General features: G+C 41.3%; 1 protein-coding gene across 1 annotated transcript in view; it reads right to left on the bottom strand.

Annotated features, from left to right (window-relative positions):
- The window catches only part of RCAN2 (regulator of calcineurin 2), a 274,691-nt gene that overhangs the window by 219,794 nt on the left and 37,120 nt on the right, over positions 1–17,777 (bottom strand). The window contains exon 2 of the mRNA XM_052648849.1: positions 3,828–4,054. Coding sequence (XP_052504809.1) covers positions 3,828–4,052 — 225 coding nt within the window. The 5' untranslated portion in view covers positions 4,053–4,054. The remainder of the gene's footprint in view (positions 1–3,827; positions 4,055–17,777) is intronic.

Raw genomic sequence — 17,777 nt, 5'->3', positions numbered from 1 at the left:
CTTCTAGGGTAGTCATGCTGATTAACAGGCTTGATGTCTAGAAAGCAAGGGGCTCAGAAGAGTACTGAGCCCCTTGCTTCATGCTATGTAAGGCTTCCTACTGATACTATTATTGTTGCTACTGAACTAAATGAATTCAAAATTTTTGGAGGTCAATAACAACTCACCTTTCAGGCTTCCCCTTAATAAACTGAATCTGGCTAAGAATTTTATGGTGGTTGGTGCACTGCTCCCCTTTAGCTACCAATGAGTGCCAACGTCCCATGGAGCAGAGCCTTATCTATCTTGAGCACAGACACACAGCAGCCTGCAGGGTGCCCCTCCAGCCTCATCTGTCTTAAGATGACTGGTGCAGCCCAGTTGTATCCAGAAAGGAAAGCCAGGGGAAAATGCCAAAGGTTAACGACCCCTGATAACTTATAGGTATTGCCTGCTGTGACAATCCCAGTTCTAAATGTGTCTGATACAAAAATATTTATGCTGCAAGCTGTAGCATGCAAACAGCAATCTGCATTTATTGGTTTCAGATGCCAATTTCCTCCAGCTCTGGTTCTCCTTTGTGTTATATAAACAAATCCCAACCATCTGGACCACAACGAACCACACTGAGGTATGTGCTCGCTTCTCGCAGAAGCAGCAAATCAAAATACAATCTCACAGAATTCTGCCTAACAGAAAATTGGAGTCAACATCACGGCCTCATGAAGTTGTTTGAAAAGAAAAATGTTCTGTAGATGTCAGAACTTAGGATTCAAATAGGTTGGCAGAAATGAGCATATCAGAACATGTATCACGCTGATAAGCAGAAGCAACATGACCAGAAGATCATCTCCTATGGTGTTACCTATATTAAGAGCGGGCCAAGTCCGTGTTTTCCAAACTATCCCAAAAAGGAAAAAGGCTTAGGAAATGTGTCTGACAAATGGGAAAATAAAGATTACTGCCAAGACTTAATCATAATAGTCAGAAAGCAAGAGCCTTAATTCCCACCAAGCTAAGGAAATTAAAATGTATGCTTTATAATAATTGTAGCAAACAAGCTAAACTTGTTTTCTTGATACGAATCAAGAAACAATGAATCGAAAGTAGATATGCTGGGACTTCCCTGGTGGTCCATTGGTTAAGATTTCACCTTTCAGTGCAGAGGATGTAGGTTGGATCCCTGGTCGGGGAGCTAAGACCCCACATGCCTCTTAGCCAGAAACCAAAACATAAAACAGAAGCAATATTGTAACAAATTCAATAAAGACTTCTAAAAAATGGTCCACATTAAAAAATATATATATCCTTTTTAAAAAAGTAGGCTTGCCAAAAAAAGAAAGAACTTCACCAAAACAAGTTACCATCTACCCACTTGGATCTCTGAGATGAAAACCAAGCATCATTTCTGATATCTTATCTCTCTGATAATTGCAGGCTCCTGAAGGCATTTTCCCAAAGCCAAATAATTTAGACAATCCCCATGGCCTTACCCACAGGCAGATACAAGAGCTAGAAAGCTTTCTTGATTTTTTTCCCTCTACCTAAAATTATCTCCCCTAATAGTGCCCCCCATGTCCACCCTTTGGAAAAGATTACCATCATTAGAATTCCTGGCTCAGATTCATGAACTTTGAACACGGTGGGAAGGATATTCTGAGAGAATGACATACAGGACAAGTGAGTTTTATTAAGATAGTGGGTGAAAAAGTGGAGGTAAAGAGAAGAACAGAAAAGTCTAGAATCAGAAGGAAAATATGTGGCAGTAAAATCGGGAGGCGTGAGGCTCCTCAAACATTTTATTTCCCTGTAGTCGCAGTGATCATGCCTCTGTTATCCATTTATTTGTATCTGATTATCTTGCTTTGTCACCCTAAACTCTGATCATATAATTAAATAAAAACTGAATCTGGATCACATTATTTGACGTCCCAGAGACTCTCCATGAATAGGAGCTATAAAAATTGCACCAAAATGGAAGACTTCCTGTCTCATTTAATAAGTTTAATTAAGTAGGCATTGGCCAATTAGAAAATTCGCCTCCTTAGCTATAAAAATGTGAGCTACATCATTTGAAACTTATTCCATGGAACTATATCATATTGATTTCACCTCAATATTTTAGCAAGGTCATTTTAAAGCCCAATCCTATTTGTTAAACTGCAGTGTACCAACTTCATATACAAATTAAATGAGAATATTTAGTAATCCATTATTCAATCACAGATCAGAATATCAAAATAGATGTGGGCAGATTCCCGTGAACTCTCCCCAAGTCTCCATCTTTCTATGTAACTAATTCTGGTTTGGCTGATCGGTCATTCTTGAACCCTTGAATGAGATTGGCTCTTTCCTAAATCTTTTTTAACTGATCGAAAAGTATTTTATCAAGAAAGAGTCAAAACCCTCATTAAACCTCTAAGGAAGATCCTTCTGATCGTTGATACTTAAATAGATGACAGAACAAGAAAATACAGACCTTTGTTCATAATTAATGTCAGGTAGATTTCAGGGGGCGATGACCTGCTCTGAATAAATAATAATCTGTGTTATAACCTGGTTATAAGCCAAGAGCAAAATTTGTAGTTTCTTTCAAAGAGGATATATGCCATTTTCTTACTTCAAATAGTCTGGTGATCACAGCTCTGGATGTTCTAACCACATATAATTCCTTGGACTTCAGGCTGTTTTTAGCTCATCATTTCAACTGCTCAACTATAAAATAATATCATTATAAAACTATCTTTAAAAAAAAAACTATCTTTATACAGCTTGAAATAATTCCTAATTCTCTGAGCTATCAGGATTGCTTACAAAACCAATAAAATCCAGAACAAAAACTTTTAGTAACCGTGTTCAGGAAACAGAGATCGGACGTCAGCAGCTGGAAAAACAGCTCAAATTTATGAAACAGCAATCATAAATCCTACCCTTAATCTCACACAGAACCATACTTTAGTTCAGAAAAAAAAGACCCTTTCCTCCCCTCAAAATATTGGCCATGATTTACAACATAGCCTAAAAGTGGACATTTACAACTAGAAATCCACACCCCCAAGGTAAGGTTTGATCCATTCAGACTCTCTTAAAAGGTCAGAGAAAACCGAAGTGAACTTTACAAAGACTTCTGAAAGGAATATTTACCCTGACTCCCAAGAATACCTCCACTGAATCAAGTTTGCTCTTAAAACAGAAGCCTCATTTTCTAGAAAATGCTTGTTCATAGACAACCTTATTCCCTAATTATTTCAAGTCAAGGGGTTAAGCATTTTCAAGAAAATTCTTACAACACACCCAAAACAATTCTACCTACTGTGGTATCAGCAAGCAAAGCAAGACTCAGATGGCCAACAAATTTACCTTTCTAATAAATGCTGCAAGACTTGGGGCCCAATTTAAGAAGCCATGTTTAGGTCAGTCATCAAACTGCAGGAAGAGTAAGGATGAAAGAGGGCTTGTGCTGTTTGGGGAAAGGCAAATTAAGTTTGGGGCAGAATAATACGGGAAAATAAAACTATTTTTTTTTAAACAACATCTGCCTCCTAAACCAAGGGTGTATCTCCTGCAATCACTATTTCTAAAGCCATTTTTCTTTTGCTGTTGGACAGACTTCTGAGTTGTAGACAATGAGATCTGATTCAACGGAATCTCTCATATAATCTTGTCATGTATACCTCCAATGTCAACTGATAATAGAACAGGCTTTTCTGCTCTTGCTATGCATGCTGAGAGGCGCACCAAGTAAACATTTTCAAAAACTTCCAAACCTCAACCACAAAGGAGCAACAGAAGTGCTGAGGGACTGACGTTGCATCTCCTTCGATTTCAGGAGCAGAAAGTCTTCTTACCTTGCTTTCTTCCCCTTCAAACACCGACTGGTGGACGTTGCATGCAAAGAGTGAGTTGGGGAGGTCGGTGAAGTCTGTGATGGCTTGAAAGGCCTCCTCCGTGAAACACTGAGTCACGGCCCAGTCTCTGTCTATGCAGCAGAGCAAGAAGAGTCCTCCATCTTCCGGGATGTGGCCCTGCTGCCCCAGGCTCCTCATCCCAATGAAGTAAGAATCTCCCCTCATTCCTGAGGATATAGAAATGGACGTGAGTTAGAGTAGGGTTCGATCCCTTATAGCTAGAGTGTCTGGGACAGATTCCCCTTGATCTCTAAATTAAAACTTTCCAGACAAATTTGTTTCTGGGCAAGAATCCAGTCCCTGCTATGGGAAAAAGACCCACCTGAGCAAGATTGGAATTTGAGGCTAGAGATACTAGCCCAGATGTCCAGTGTTTACTGGACTGGGGACCTAGGAAAATTACCTAAGTTCCCTGAGCCTTGCTTCCTTAGGAGAATCAAATGGACTCAAAAATGCAGATTATAAAGTGCTTTGATAACTTACATGTTGAATACAATACCACAGCCATAACTACTAATGCTTATCATTTCTTGAATTCCAGGAATCATTCTAAATGATTTACATGCCTTAACTGGCCTACTGACTCTCCACCACAGTCTGCAAGGTTGGTACCCATATATCCCCATTTTACAGAGTGGAAAACTGAGGAACAATTAAGTAACTTTGACAGGGTCCATGAGAAAATGGCATGACTAGGCTTCAAACTCAGGGAGTTTGGCATGAGAATTCACTCTCCAATACCAAAGAAATGAAGCAGATCAAAATTAGTACAAGTCTACATTTAAGGAAATACAATCTATTTCATGACCACCTGAATCCTGATCAGGATAACTCTAATGGTTAACCATTCATTCACAATGAGAAGACACACGTGCACACACACACACACTCACAGATACCCTCTTCTGCCTAGGATAATTACGCTGAGAAATTTGTGAACACCAGATCTTAAAAAATCAATACTGGGCTTCCCTGGAGGTCCAGTGGTTGAGAATCCACTTGCCAATGCAGGGGACTTGGGTTTGATCCCTGGTCCAGGAAGATTCCACATGCCGAGGGGCAACTAAACCCACGCGCTATAACTACTGAGCCCATGCACTCTAGCGCCTGAGCTCCGCAACAAGAGAAGCCACCACAAGGAGAGAGCAGACCCTGGTCACCACAACTAAGAAAGCCCTCACACAGCAATGAAGACCCAGTAAACTAAAATAAAATAAACACACACACACACACACACACACACAATCAGTACTATCCTAATTGATCCATGGTATACAGATTTTTCTCCCTCAGCAACCCAAATATGAAGCTTTCCAGTTTTAATCTCACTTACCAGTGCTCCGTCATCATTCTATTATCTCATCACCCCTTACACTCAAAATTGTACCCTACTGCAGCCAGCTGGGAGAGTTTTCCCAAGTTTTGATACATAATCCAATAGATTTTATCAGCCTTCCTGCATACTTCAATGACAGTTATCTACACTTTTATTTTGGATCTGTTTTCATGCCTATCATAGTATTCTGTTCACACATCACTAATTAAAGGTGAATTAACTTGCCCGTGGGTACCCAGGTATGGCTGCCTGGCAGTTACGATGTGGCTGCAGGATCATCCTCCATTTTCCCCTGTCTCAGCAATGCAGAACCTCACGGTGAAATTCAGGAAGGCAGTGTTGCAAAATGTCACTCCATCCTCACCCAGTTTAGTTAAGACACGAATTCTAGATCCCCAGACAAATACGGGTTTCTGGATCTCGTGGCGCAGCTGTAAAGAATCTGCCAGCCAGTGCAGGAGACTCAGGGTCAGTCCCTGGGTTAGGAAGACACCCTGGAGGAGGAAACAGCAACTCACTCCAGTATTCTTGCCTGGGAAATTCAATGGACAGGGGAGCCTGGTGGGCTACAGCCCATGGGCTCGCAGAGTCAGACATAACTGAGCACACACTTATATCTTTCTTGACTCTGTAGTATTGTGATGAGGTTGTTTTTTGTTTTCATTTTTCCTAGAAAAATGTCCAGATGGCATCCTGATAAACAGCACTTGATGGCAATATAAAAGGTGCACTACAGATAAAATCTTAGAGTTGGTTAGGAACAGGAGCCAAAAACTAAAGAATTTGAAATAATAATTCAAAAATCAGATCACTACAATTGTGGAAAATAAAACTATCATTCTGTATAAAACATAATAGAACTATTCCTGTATTCTAAATTTCTCAAAATCCCAATTAATGCAACATATTCTGTATTTAAATCAAATACTTATTTTCAATAAAAATATGGTATATGGTTTAAGCTTTATTTATTCCATAATGAATCCAAAATACATGAATATTTTTAATTAGAAGAAAAATCAATAAAATACTTCAAAGTGTTTATTTCCCTTCATATTCACTTATACTGTTGTTTCATATATTTTCTGAATATCTGTAATATATTACAGTATAATATGCATATTAACTTTCATTTATTATTAGAGTACTAACAAGACTGAGCAACTGAACAACAATTACTTTAACAGTAAAAATAATTACTAAGAACATTCAGACAGTTTTATAGTTTACCCTTGAACAAGGGCAGGGGGAGGGGAGTGCGGCACCAACCAACCACACAGCAGAAAATTCAAGCATAACTTTACAGTCAGTCCTCCTTGTACAGAATTTCACATCTGTAGATTCAACCACCCTCAGATCCTATAGTACGTATTTAATGAAAAAAAAATAAGTGGACAGATAAGTGGACCTGTACAGTTCAAACCCGTGTTGTTCAAGGGTCCACTGTATTCACATCAATGGATCAAAAGAAAATCTTCTGATAATAAAGTTATAATCATCCAGTATCATGAAATATAGATATTGTCAATCCTGATCTCGTTTTTCAGTCTGTCCTTCTTAGTTAACATTTTTTAAATTAATCACAATTGATCCCATAATGTTCTCAAAAGGGTCTGAGAATGTTTCAATTATTCTTTTTTTCCAAAGAAAATTAAAATCCATTGCTGAACAAATTAATTAAATAGGCCAAATATTAAGCCTCACTCAGGACTCATTATAATCTACTCAAATAGCCTTAACTTCTGTTCTAAGCTGTAACAATACGATTACCTTCATGAGACTTTATTTTAAGCTCATTACTTTCAGTAAAGATTTAAAAGGTGAATGCATTTTTGGCAAACAACCTATCCTACTTACAAGGGGAAATATTTTTAAAGTCAGAGCTCTGAACAAAGAAACTCTGGTTTCTCTTTCCAGTTCCATTACCTATTCACCTTATAATTTGGAGAAGTCAGTTGATCATTCTATGACTCCATTTACCCTTATAAAACAGAAACAAAAACCTCTCTGCCTCCCTCAGCCAAGTAGGAAGAGGCTGAGGGATGAAACAAGAATGAAAACAAGTGATCAAGTCATTATTTAAGTCACTCATAAAAGGATATGTATAATACTAGGAAATACTATAAAATCACATCATTGTGATCACCACAAAGGAAAACGATTATGCTTTGGTATTGCTACTAACCTTTAGCAAACTCACATAAACAGAAAGAAAGGAGGATGCTGGTGATTAAAAAGAATTCCAGCCACAATTGCCTACACAGCTTAAGAAGATTTACTTATGTTGTCATTATTTCTAATCTGAGATTGGTCATCCAAAAGAGAACAGCTGCTTTCAGCTCAAAAGGCATCTCTTCCGGGAGCGCTCCCTGACCTCCTCCAGCACCCATGAGCTTAGCATCCTTCCTCCCTAAGTGCCAGCGGAGCCCTCTCACGGCTCACTCAACACTGTGATTACTGTCTCTCCAACCAGACTGGTACTTCTTGAGAGCAGAGACTGAACAGCCTTCACCCAAGGTATCTTCAGGCTAATACATCTAGAAAGCCCTCAAAATGATGTTAGACTGAATTAATGAATTATGGGAAAAGGACTCATTGTCAAGAAATAACAGATCAGCAAATGCATTACAACAACCAACTTAAAATATATACACTGGGTGGGATGGGGTGGGGTATACTTACAGGTATACTTGTGGATGACTTATTATGTTGTACAGCAGAAACCAACACAACATCATTAAGCAATTGTTCTCCAACTAAATTTTTTAAAAATATACACACACATACACATATACTAATAATTCATTATTCATTTCAAATGTATATACTACTCATGAAAATTAACCCATTCATTTCCAATGTAATTTTTGAAATGAGATATAACAAGAACCATTCAAAGAACTCCTGTAGCTAAAATTAAAGATTTGTGGAGTATAATTAAGATAATGTTTTAAGATGTATGCTTTTTGATTACATGAGTTCACTGAAGAAAAAACTGAAAAAATCAGAGATGTATATAAAAAGAAAATAAAAGTAAGCCATAATCCTACTATCCAGAAACTCGGCTAATATTTTGATATATTTAGATTCACTGTTTTTGTTATGTATAATTTTGAAACAAAATCTAGAGCTTGCTGTTTAGGATCCCACACTGACACGGCCAGGAGCAGTCCCCTGTATCATTACATATTCTCTGCAAACATTCATTTTAATAGCCACATAGGATCCCAGTGTATAGATCTGTCATAATTTATTTAACCATTCTTCTGTTGTTTGACATTTAGAAAGGATGTGCTTCCATCATTACATGCCTGTGGAAAAGGAAAACCACTATTCCCTTTTACAATATAAAGTCTCCCCCTGGAGAACCTCAAAACTTCTTTAGATGCAGAGGAGAGACATCTTCATGAAATACTGGAAAGAGCCTCCTGGGTCTGCTTGTGTTCTGGTCCCACTATAAGCTGTATGCTTTGGGGGCTGTGGTTTCCATGTTAGCAAAATGGAGAAAACTGTGGCCTTGTCTGCTGTGAACAGCAGATGAGAGGAAGTAAGTGGATGTCTTTTGAAACCTCCGAAATAATACGTGGATTAAAGTTGTTTATTACTATACATAGGCTCATCGGCAGCAGAGGAACTGGCGCTACAGAGGGGGCCACCTACCACTATTAAGGGTGTATACAAGCTTCAGACTTCAGTGAATGTCCATGACATTAAGCTCATGTCACTAAAATGAGAAACAAGTAGGGATGTCCCTGAGTACTTGCTATGGGTGTGGTTGGAGAGCCATTAGAAAGGAATGATATTTATAAGGCAAAAGCAAGTAATTAAAAAAAAAAAACTGCCCACCCCCAAACACCATCAATAGCAAAAAGAACTGTTTATTGAAATATTGCCAAGTAAGTAGCAATGAGAACACAAGTGATTGAATTCCACTCATTTTATTGGAAGGGGAAACCTGGAGAGAGACAAGTTTTCAATGATTTCATTACTTTGCTTAACGTGAACATGACTTCATCCAAGATCCTCCTATAACATGACAGAATTTATCAAACAGACATTGAGTCCTAAAATGAAGACAGTATGGTTCCTACCATGAAGATGAGCCACTGGACACTTAAGATACTTGTTCAGCATCAAAGAAGTAGCAACTGAATAAATATTTGTGGCATAAATAAGTGAATACAGTCTCTCTCTCCAATAAACTTAGATGGTCTAGACATTATTGGGTTTCTGCCCAAGGAATTAATCTTTCCCAAACTCCCACTTTTCATTCCTAACATCTTTTTAAAATATGGTATAATTAAATACATACCGGGGAAGATAACTCAAAGAGACATCTGATTCTGTTGGATATCATTGTCACAGTATTATCAATAAGCATGAGAGGCAGATTTTTGAATTACAGAATCCTAAAAAACCCCACCTTTCTAGGAATGGAGTATAGCTCATGAAATTGGGGAGCCACGCATTTTGCCCATAGGAGTTCCGATCTAGAAAGTCTTAAACTGGATATAGAAGGAAGGAGAAATCACACATAAGCACATGAATGCAGCAGAGAGCCAGGGCAAGAGAAATAAATATAAGTATCCACTGAGATGCTCACGCTGGCTTCACTGTCAAGTAAAATCACCCGATTAATAGTGTGATGTCTGATCTATAAAAAAGAATAACACTATCTTGGAAGGGGTGGTGGGGTGATAATATCATTTAAAAATTTTTTTATTTATGTATACTTCATCTTGGCTGCACTGGGTCTTTGTTGCTGCACGTGGGCTTTCTCTAGTTGTGGCAAGTGGGGGCTATTCTTTGCTGTGGTGCACAGGCTTCTCATTGTGCTGGCTTCCCTTGTTGTGGAAGGTGGGCTCTAGGCATGCAGGCTCAGTAACTGTGGTCCAGGCTTACCTGCTCCACGGAATGTAGGATTTTTCCAGACCAGGGATCGAACCCAGGTCCCCTGTACTGGCAGGTGGACAGACTCCCAACAACTAGACCACCAGGAAAGTTCTGATAATAACATTTTGAGTTCTCTCAACATGGAGAAACCAACCCTTTCGATTCTGGGTACCACTCAGGATGGAAAAACTGGAGATTTTTCCAGCAGAAATGACTCCATCTGACCAAGGGGTTAAAAGTCATGTCATCTAAGAAACAGGATCTTGGGGAGACACAGTACAGGAAAACACAGGCAAGAATTTTTGAGTAACATCCGTAACCTTCAAACTCTAAAAGAGGAAATATTATTTTTAGTGTGCCTGGCCCTAAGAAAGTAGAAGTCAAACCAGAGGGAAAGAATCCAATTTAATAAAAGGAGCCATGGATCTTTGCACAATTCAGGTTACAACAGAAATGTCTTGCCTCATGTCTAAGTGAGCACCGTGTCCCAGCAACAGCCGATAAATAAGCCCCACAGAGAATCCTCATCTATCTCGTGGGATGTCACTGAGAGAATCCAAGTGAGAGGGTAACAGGCAGGAAGGCCAGGGGTCTCCAAACGGAGGAAACAGGCTGGAAACATCAGACATTTTTTATCTCTTCCTTAAGCAGCAGGAGGAAATAAACTACTAGTGTCAGATTTTTTTTTCCCCTTCTCCATACAATATTAAAACGTGGTTTCTCTATGGAAATGTTTTTCTTAAGCTATGTTAATGAAACTATGTATTTGCTTTGGAATTCGCCTTTCTTCGAAATGGTTCCACCTATGACTAACTTTTTTTCTTTTCTCAAACCTTGGGCTAATAATAGCTCAGCAAACCAATACTCATATCTATTGTTTTATGGCTGGGGGGATGACACACCTCATGCCATCCTATCTCAAAAATGCATATTGTCCAGAATTGAAAGAGACATGTGTACCCCAATGTTCATCACAACACTGTTAACAATAGCTAGGACATGGAAGCAACCTAGATGTCTATCAGCAGACAAATGGATAAGAAAGCTGCAGTACATATACTCAATGGAATATTACTCAGCCATTAAAAAGAATGCATTTGCATCACTTCTAATGAGGTGGATGAAACTGCAGCCTATTACACAGAGTGAAGGAAGTCAGAAAGAAAAACACCAATACAGTATCTTAACACATATATATGGAATTTAGAAAGATGGTAACGATGACCCTATATGCCAAGACAGCAAAAGAGACACAGATGTAAAGAACAGACTTTTGGACTCTGTGAGAGAAGGTGAGGGTGGGATGATTTGAGAGAATAGCATTGAAACATGTATATTACCATATGTGAAACAGGTCGCCAGTCCAGGTTCGATGCATGAGACAGGGTGCTCAGGGCTGGTGCACTGAGACGACCCTGAGGGATGGGATGGGGAGGGAGGTGGGAGGGGGGTTCATGATGGAACACATGTATACCCATAGTGGATTCCTGTCAATGTATGGCAAAAAACACCACAATATTGGAAAGTAATTAGCCTCCAATTAAAAAAAAATTAATTTTTAAAAAATGCATATTGTAAGAGAGGGGCCTGGTGAAACTCCATCAGCCTTGAGGTGTCTCTCTTATCTGATTAATGGCTTTCTAACAGATATAAAACAGCTTGCTAACACTAGCAAGGGGAGGGGGGTTCTCCATCCCCCTTATGATGTCTATGTCAGAAGCTTTCTCTGTCCCTTATCATTTTAATAAAACTCTACTATACAAAAGCTCTTGAGTGATCAAGCCTGGTCCCTGGTCCCAAAGTTAAACCTTCTTCTTCAGATCACGAATCTGACACCGTTCACCATAAGCTAGCACAAGGACCAGGGAGATGTCTGGCTGACACTTCTTTTCAAAGTCCCTCATCACCTTGACAATTTTATCTTTCCATGACTGGAAGAGGGCTTCCCTGGTGGCTCAGACTGTAAAGAATCCGCCTGCAATGCAGGAGACCTGGGTTTGATCCCTAGTTGGGAAGATCCCCTGGAGAAGGAAATGGCAACCCACTCCACTGTTCTTGCCTGGAGAACCTCATGGACAGAGGAGCCTGCAAATCCAGTCCATGGTGTCACAAAGAGCTGGGCATGACTGAGAGACTAGGCACACACACATGGCTGAAGAAAATACCCAAGAAAAAGAGTTTCTGTTTATCTCCAAGCTTAAAGGTGCTAAAGAAAGGGGACCTTACATATAACCTTCAACAAATGCTTTCTCCAGGGTTGAAACCCTTATCTGATGCTCATAACAAATCTACCTAAATTTTCTGTCTTCCAGTTTATTCAAACTAGAAAGCAAGGACTTAAAAAAAAATAGGAAATAATTATTTACCAAGGGAGTAAAATGAGTAAGACATACTCAAAAAGAAACCCTTAAGTTTATTTTGCCTTAGACAAAAGAATATTAAAGATTTGACTCATCTGCTTTCTTAAATTACGAACAGGAAAGTAAAGCTTTTTGCAACAAGGGCAACAAACAGGAAAAAGTGTGCCTTGGTTCCATGTTATAGACAGCTGAGAAGGCTACATCAGGAAACAGGATAAATGGAAATGATTAATGACTAATTCATTCTGACTTTAAATTCAGTTTTCACTGAAAAACCAGTAAATGGATTAGGGGAGAAGTGTCACTTTGGAAGAAGTTAAAGATGATCATGTCAGCTTGAATATTAGTGATCAAAACTAAAATGCAATATATTGCATTAATAAATGGTAGAAAGAAATGCCTATAGATGTTTTTCGGTTGAATATAAGGGTTTGTGTGTGTTATACTGCTTCAGTCGTGTCTGACTCTTTGCAACCCAAGGACCATAGGCTCCTCTGTCCATGGGAATTTCCAGGCAAGAATACTGGAGTGGGTTGCCATGCCCTCCACCAGGGGATCTTACTGACCCAGAGATCGAACTCATGTCTCTTATATCTCCTGCACTGGCAGGAGGATTCTTTACCAGTAACATCATCTGCTGCTGCTGCTGCTGCTAAGTTGCTTCAGTCGTGTCTGACTCTGTGCAACCCCACAGACGGCAGCCCACCAGGCTCCGCTGTCCCTGGGATTCTCTAGGCAAGAACACTGGAGTGGGTTGCCATTTCCTTCTCCAATGCATGAAAGTGAAACGTGAAAGTGAAGTCGCTCAGTCATGTCTGCCCCTCAGCGACCCCATGGACTGCAGCCTACCAGGCTCCTCCATCCATAGGATTTTCCAGGCAAGAGTACTGGAGTGGGGTGCCATCACCTTCTCCGATAGCATCACCTGGGAAGCCCCAAATATAAGGGTAAATAAATCCAATTCAATTTTTATAAAGAATAAAAACTTCAACCTAGGGACTTCCCTGGAGATCCAGAGGTTAAGACCACCTTCCAATGCAAGGTTCAATTCCTGGTAGGAGAGCTAAGATCCCACATGCCTCATGGCCAAAAAAATCAAAACATAAAACACATCAAACAAATCTTTTAAAAAATTTAAAAAAGAAACCTCAACATATAAGTTTTACAGTGTCAAACCCCTTTAGCTCTAAAATTAAGTGATCTTTAATGATACCTGGGGCAAAATAAGCTTATTAGAAAACAACTTACATGAATAAGGATAATCATTTTATGATGTATCATCAGCTTTCAGTTTTTGCCTGGCCTTATGGTTAAGGTCCTTTTGATGCCTAGTTAGAGCCTCTTGAGGATAAGCTAGGCCTTGTGCTCATTTTTGTCCATCTTATAAAGAGATTGAAGTATAATATTAGCAGCAACAAACCATCCCAGCCATCCTGGGCTACAAAGGAGAGACAGGATATTCTTAGGCTGTGCTCCAGAGAAACCCATTCGAGCTCTTTCTCAAATATAATGGAGCCTATTTAATTCAGTCGCAGAATCTTCACACCCGCTGAGCTGTGTGAACCTCATGCTATTCTTGATCCCATTTGGGATCAGTCTTGAAAGAACGAGGAGCATGCAGTGTTCAACTCGTGGTTTTTCAAAAGAAATTATCCACATTCCTCACTCCTGGCTCCCTTTAGGACACCTTCCGGGACCACTGTTCCACGTGAAGCCCCCCACAGGACAATAATTCAATTAATTCAAGTCCCCAAGGAAGCAGCTTCTTATACATTTTTATGAAGATTTAAAAAAGGCAAGCTGTTGCTACCATCTCCTTTTGCGTTGGATTCAACAGCAGAATCCAGGACTACAAACCCACCCATCCTAATATCTTTACACCGCAGGGGTTTAATGCCCATGGTCTCCCAAGATCATCTGCAAATCCTGTATATTTTTCCGATGGACAAAACAAAAAGGGAAGGAAAACCCTCACATTTTCCCAGGTCATATGGGACAGGCAGTTAATCGAATTTTGTAATCCATTTCTGTAGCCCTTATTGACATCATCCAGAAAATGTGTTCCTAACAGGCTTTCAGCAAGGGAAAAGAGTCAGAGAGAGGAAACATTGCCTTTAATGAAGGGTATAAGGGTGAGGGGGCTTCCCAGGTGGCTTAATGGTAAAAAAAAAGAAAAAAAAAAACCTGCCTGCCAATGCAGGAGACACAGCAGACGCGAGTTCAGTCCCTTACTCAGGAAGATCCTCTGGGGAAGGAGATGGCAACCCACTCCTGTATTCTTGCCTGGGAAATCCCATAGACAGAGGAGCATGGTGGGTCCACGGGGTCACAGAAGAGTGAGACATGACTGAGCAACTGAGCAACACAGTGCACACACTCAAGGATGAGAAGGTTGTTCTTAAAGACCAGAAAATCTGTTTCTATAAAGAATAGCCTACAAGAAACCAGAGATTTGTTGAAACAAACAAGCACTATTGCAGCCCTCACCCAAAAGAGAAGAGGTCCTATCACCGTATCAGTCAAGGCGCCAGCGGGAAACAGATGGCATGCTCGAGTCGGAGAATTTGAAGAGTTTGATAAAGGAGCTGTTGACAAAGGCGTGGGCAGGCTCTAGGAAAACCATGAAAGAGAGTGCAAAAGCCTGGGCTAGTGCCACCCCTAGGCAGTAAGAGGGGAGAAGGGTGGAGCGGTTTCCAGAACCAGGATGCAGAGGGCCGAGTGGAGAGGGTGCCCAGCAGACCTTCGGTCACGGGTTACAGTCAGTCCTCAGTGCCACCACAGACAGGGGGCTGGGGGGAGTCAGTGTTCCCATCTTGCTCTCTTTCTCTGATCTACTGGCACCTTGCCTTGGCGAAACTCAACTGGGAACCAGAGAGCAAGGGAGCTGGGATGTGAAGTACCTGGGTCAGCCTCTGGGGCACAGGATGGATGGACAGAGGCTTTCTGGAACCAAGTGAAGAAATCAAGCGTGGTCTTCATAACTGAGTGGTAGTCTAGAAGTATGATGGGTTAATTTCAGTAAAACTCATTCTAAAAATGTATAACGTCACAAATTCACCATTTCTGACGGACTTTTTCTTAAAAGCAAAAAGACAGAAAGGGGAACCGACAGCTCTGGTCCAAGACTGATGCCTGCACCGCTGTGGAAGAGGTATTCCTGAGCCCAGGACAGAGGCAGATGACCACCCTCTTATCATGGCTCTAAGAAGAAGCTTAAAGGAAGCCCCAAGCCTCCAGAGGAGCCAAGTAATTATATGCAAAATAATTTCACAGGAGGATGAAGCTTCTAAAGGGAGCAGCAAGGCAGGTGAAGGTTGCTATGGTAACCAAAGTAAGATGTCATCTTTCCCCTTCTGTTTTCAGATGGGACCTAGGGGACTGGGGCGAAAGGGCAGAGAGTTAAAGAGGCTGCACCTTCAGGAAAATACAGCCAAGAAGGGTCTGGGTTATTCAAATATTCTAGTAAGAAAGGAAAGCCAGACAGGAAAGCTGCCAGGGGAGGAACGGGGTGTGGAGAGCTGCTCAGAACTCACTAGGAGTCCAAGAAGGCAGGTGACACTCTCTCTAATTAGATTAGCAGATAACAATCAGCATGATTGTAAGGCCTTTTCAATACCAATATAAAAGGACCTGGTGGGCTACAGTCCATGGGGTCACAAAGAGTCAGACATGACTGAGCAATTAACACACACAAAGGGACTAGGAAGAAAGATTAGTAAACCTATCTCAGTACCCAGCATACATAAGTGGAGTCATGCTGCTGCTGCTGCTGCTGAGTCGCTTCAGTCGTGTCCGACTCTGTGCGACCCCAGAGACGGCAGCCCACCAGGCTCCCCCGTCCCTGGGATTCTCCAGGCAAGAACACTGGAGTGGGGTGCCATCGCCTTCTCCAATGCATGAAAGTGAAGTCGCTCAGCCATGTCCGACTCTTAGCGACCCCATGGACTGCAGCCTACCAGGCTCCTCCGCCCATGGGATTTTCCAGGCAAGAGTACTGGAGTGAGGTGCCATCGCCTTCTCCGCCATGACTCCCCAAGATCTAGTAAATTCAATGAAAAGGGTTCTTCCACCCAGCAAACTCGGACACCTGCAAGAAGGTGACTGTCTTCCTGCCCAGATGGATCTTACTCCCTCGTTAGTGTGAGAAAAAGAGTCTTAAGTCAAGGCATCAGCCTCCAGCTCTGTCAATAAAGACAACAATAATAATAACAACAACAGCAGTCATGCTGGGCTTCCTTTGTTCTGAGGGCTCTATCTGTATCAAAATGTGGACAGCTGTGTGGTCCTGACCGACAGATTCAAGTTGTCCTTGCTCCTAAGCCTTAGTGCTGGTCCCCAGCGCCTCCTACTGACATCTGGCTCATTCTGAAATTCACATCTGGGGCTGCCGCCTGCGCACCCCACTGTGAGCCCACCTGCACCAGTCAAGGCCACGCCTCAGTGACCCCCTTAATCTGTCCCATGTCTGCACCCTCATGACACCTTTTTGTGCCTTACCTAGCCTTCTTGTCATCCACTCTCCACTGAGGACAAGGGTTGTGTCTTTTCCACCCGTAACTCCTGTCGCTGCTAAATAAGACTTTACTGGGGAGTTGGTGATGGACAGGGAGGCCTGGCGTGCTGCAATTCATGGGGTCACAAAGAGTCGGACATGACTGAGCGACTGAACTGAACTGAACTGGAAGGTAACCTCGACATTTCTTTTTGATTTTTAAGATTTCTTTATTTGGGGCTGCACTGGGTCTTCTTTGCTACGCGTAGGCTTTCTCTAGTCGCAGCAAGCAGGGGCTCCTCTCTAGCTGTGCTGCCCAGGCTTCTCACTGCAGTAGCTCCTCTTGTTCTAGAGCACGGGCTCTGGGCGCCTGGGCTCCGTAGCTGTAGCACACGGCTTAGCTGCCCCGAGGCACGTGGAATCTCCCCAGACCACTTTTGAACCTCTGTCCTCTGCACTGGCAGGCAGATTCTTAACCCCTGGGCCACCAGGGAAGCCCCCTGACATTTCTTGAATTGAATGGAATTCAAGAGTCCTGCCTTTGACTCTGAGCTCCCCAATATACCCACTGTCTAACAGTAGGCAAGTAACTTAATCCTTCTGTATTCAGTGTCTTCACCCCTGACATACGGAAAATAGGAGCGTTTATGCCTTAGCGTGCTGTTTTGAGAATTTAACAAACACAATAAGGCAATGGGACAAAAAGTTAGGGCTCGATAATTATTAACTATAATTAGTATTGGTCATCTTAGTTCTCTCCCATGACACAGGATCTCTTCCCCTCTTTCCTAGAGTCATCAGTCTTTTTA

Source organism: Budorcas taxicolor, chromosome 11 (genome assembly GCF_023091745.1).
Source record: "Budorcas taxicolor isolate Tak-1 chromosome 11, Takin1.1, whole genome shotgun sequence".
Taxonomy (NCBI): domain Eukaryota; kingdom Metazoa; phylum Chordata; class Mammalia; order Artiodactyla; family Bovidae; genus Budorcas; species Budorcas taxicolor.
The sequence above is the reverse complement of the archived record's forward strand: the minus strand, read 5'-3'. Positions and strand labels throughout refer to the sequence as shown.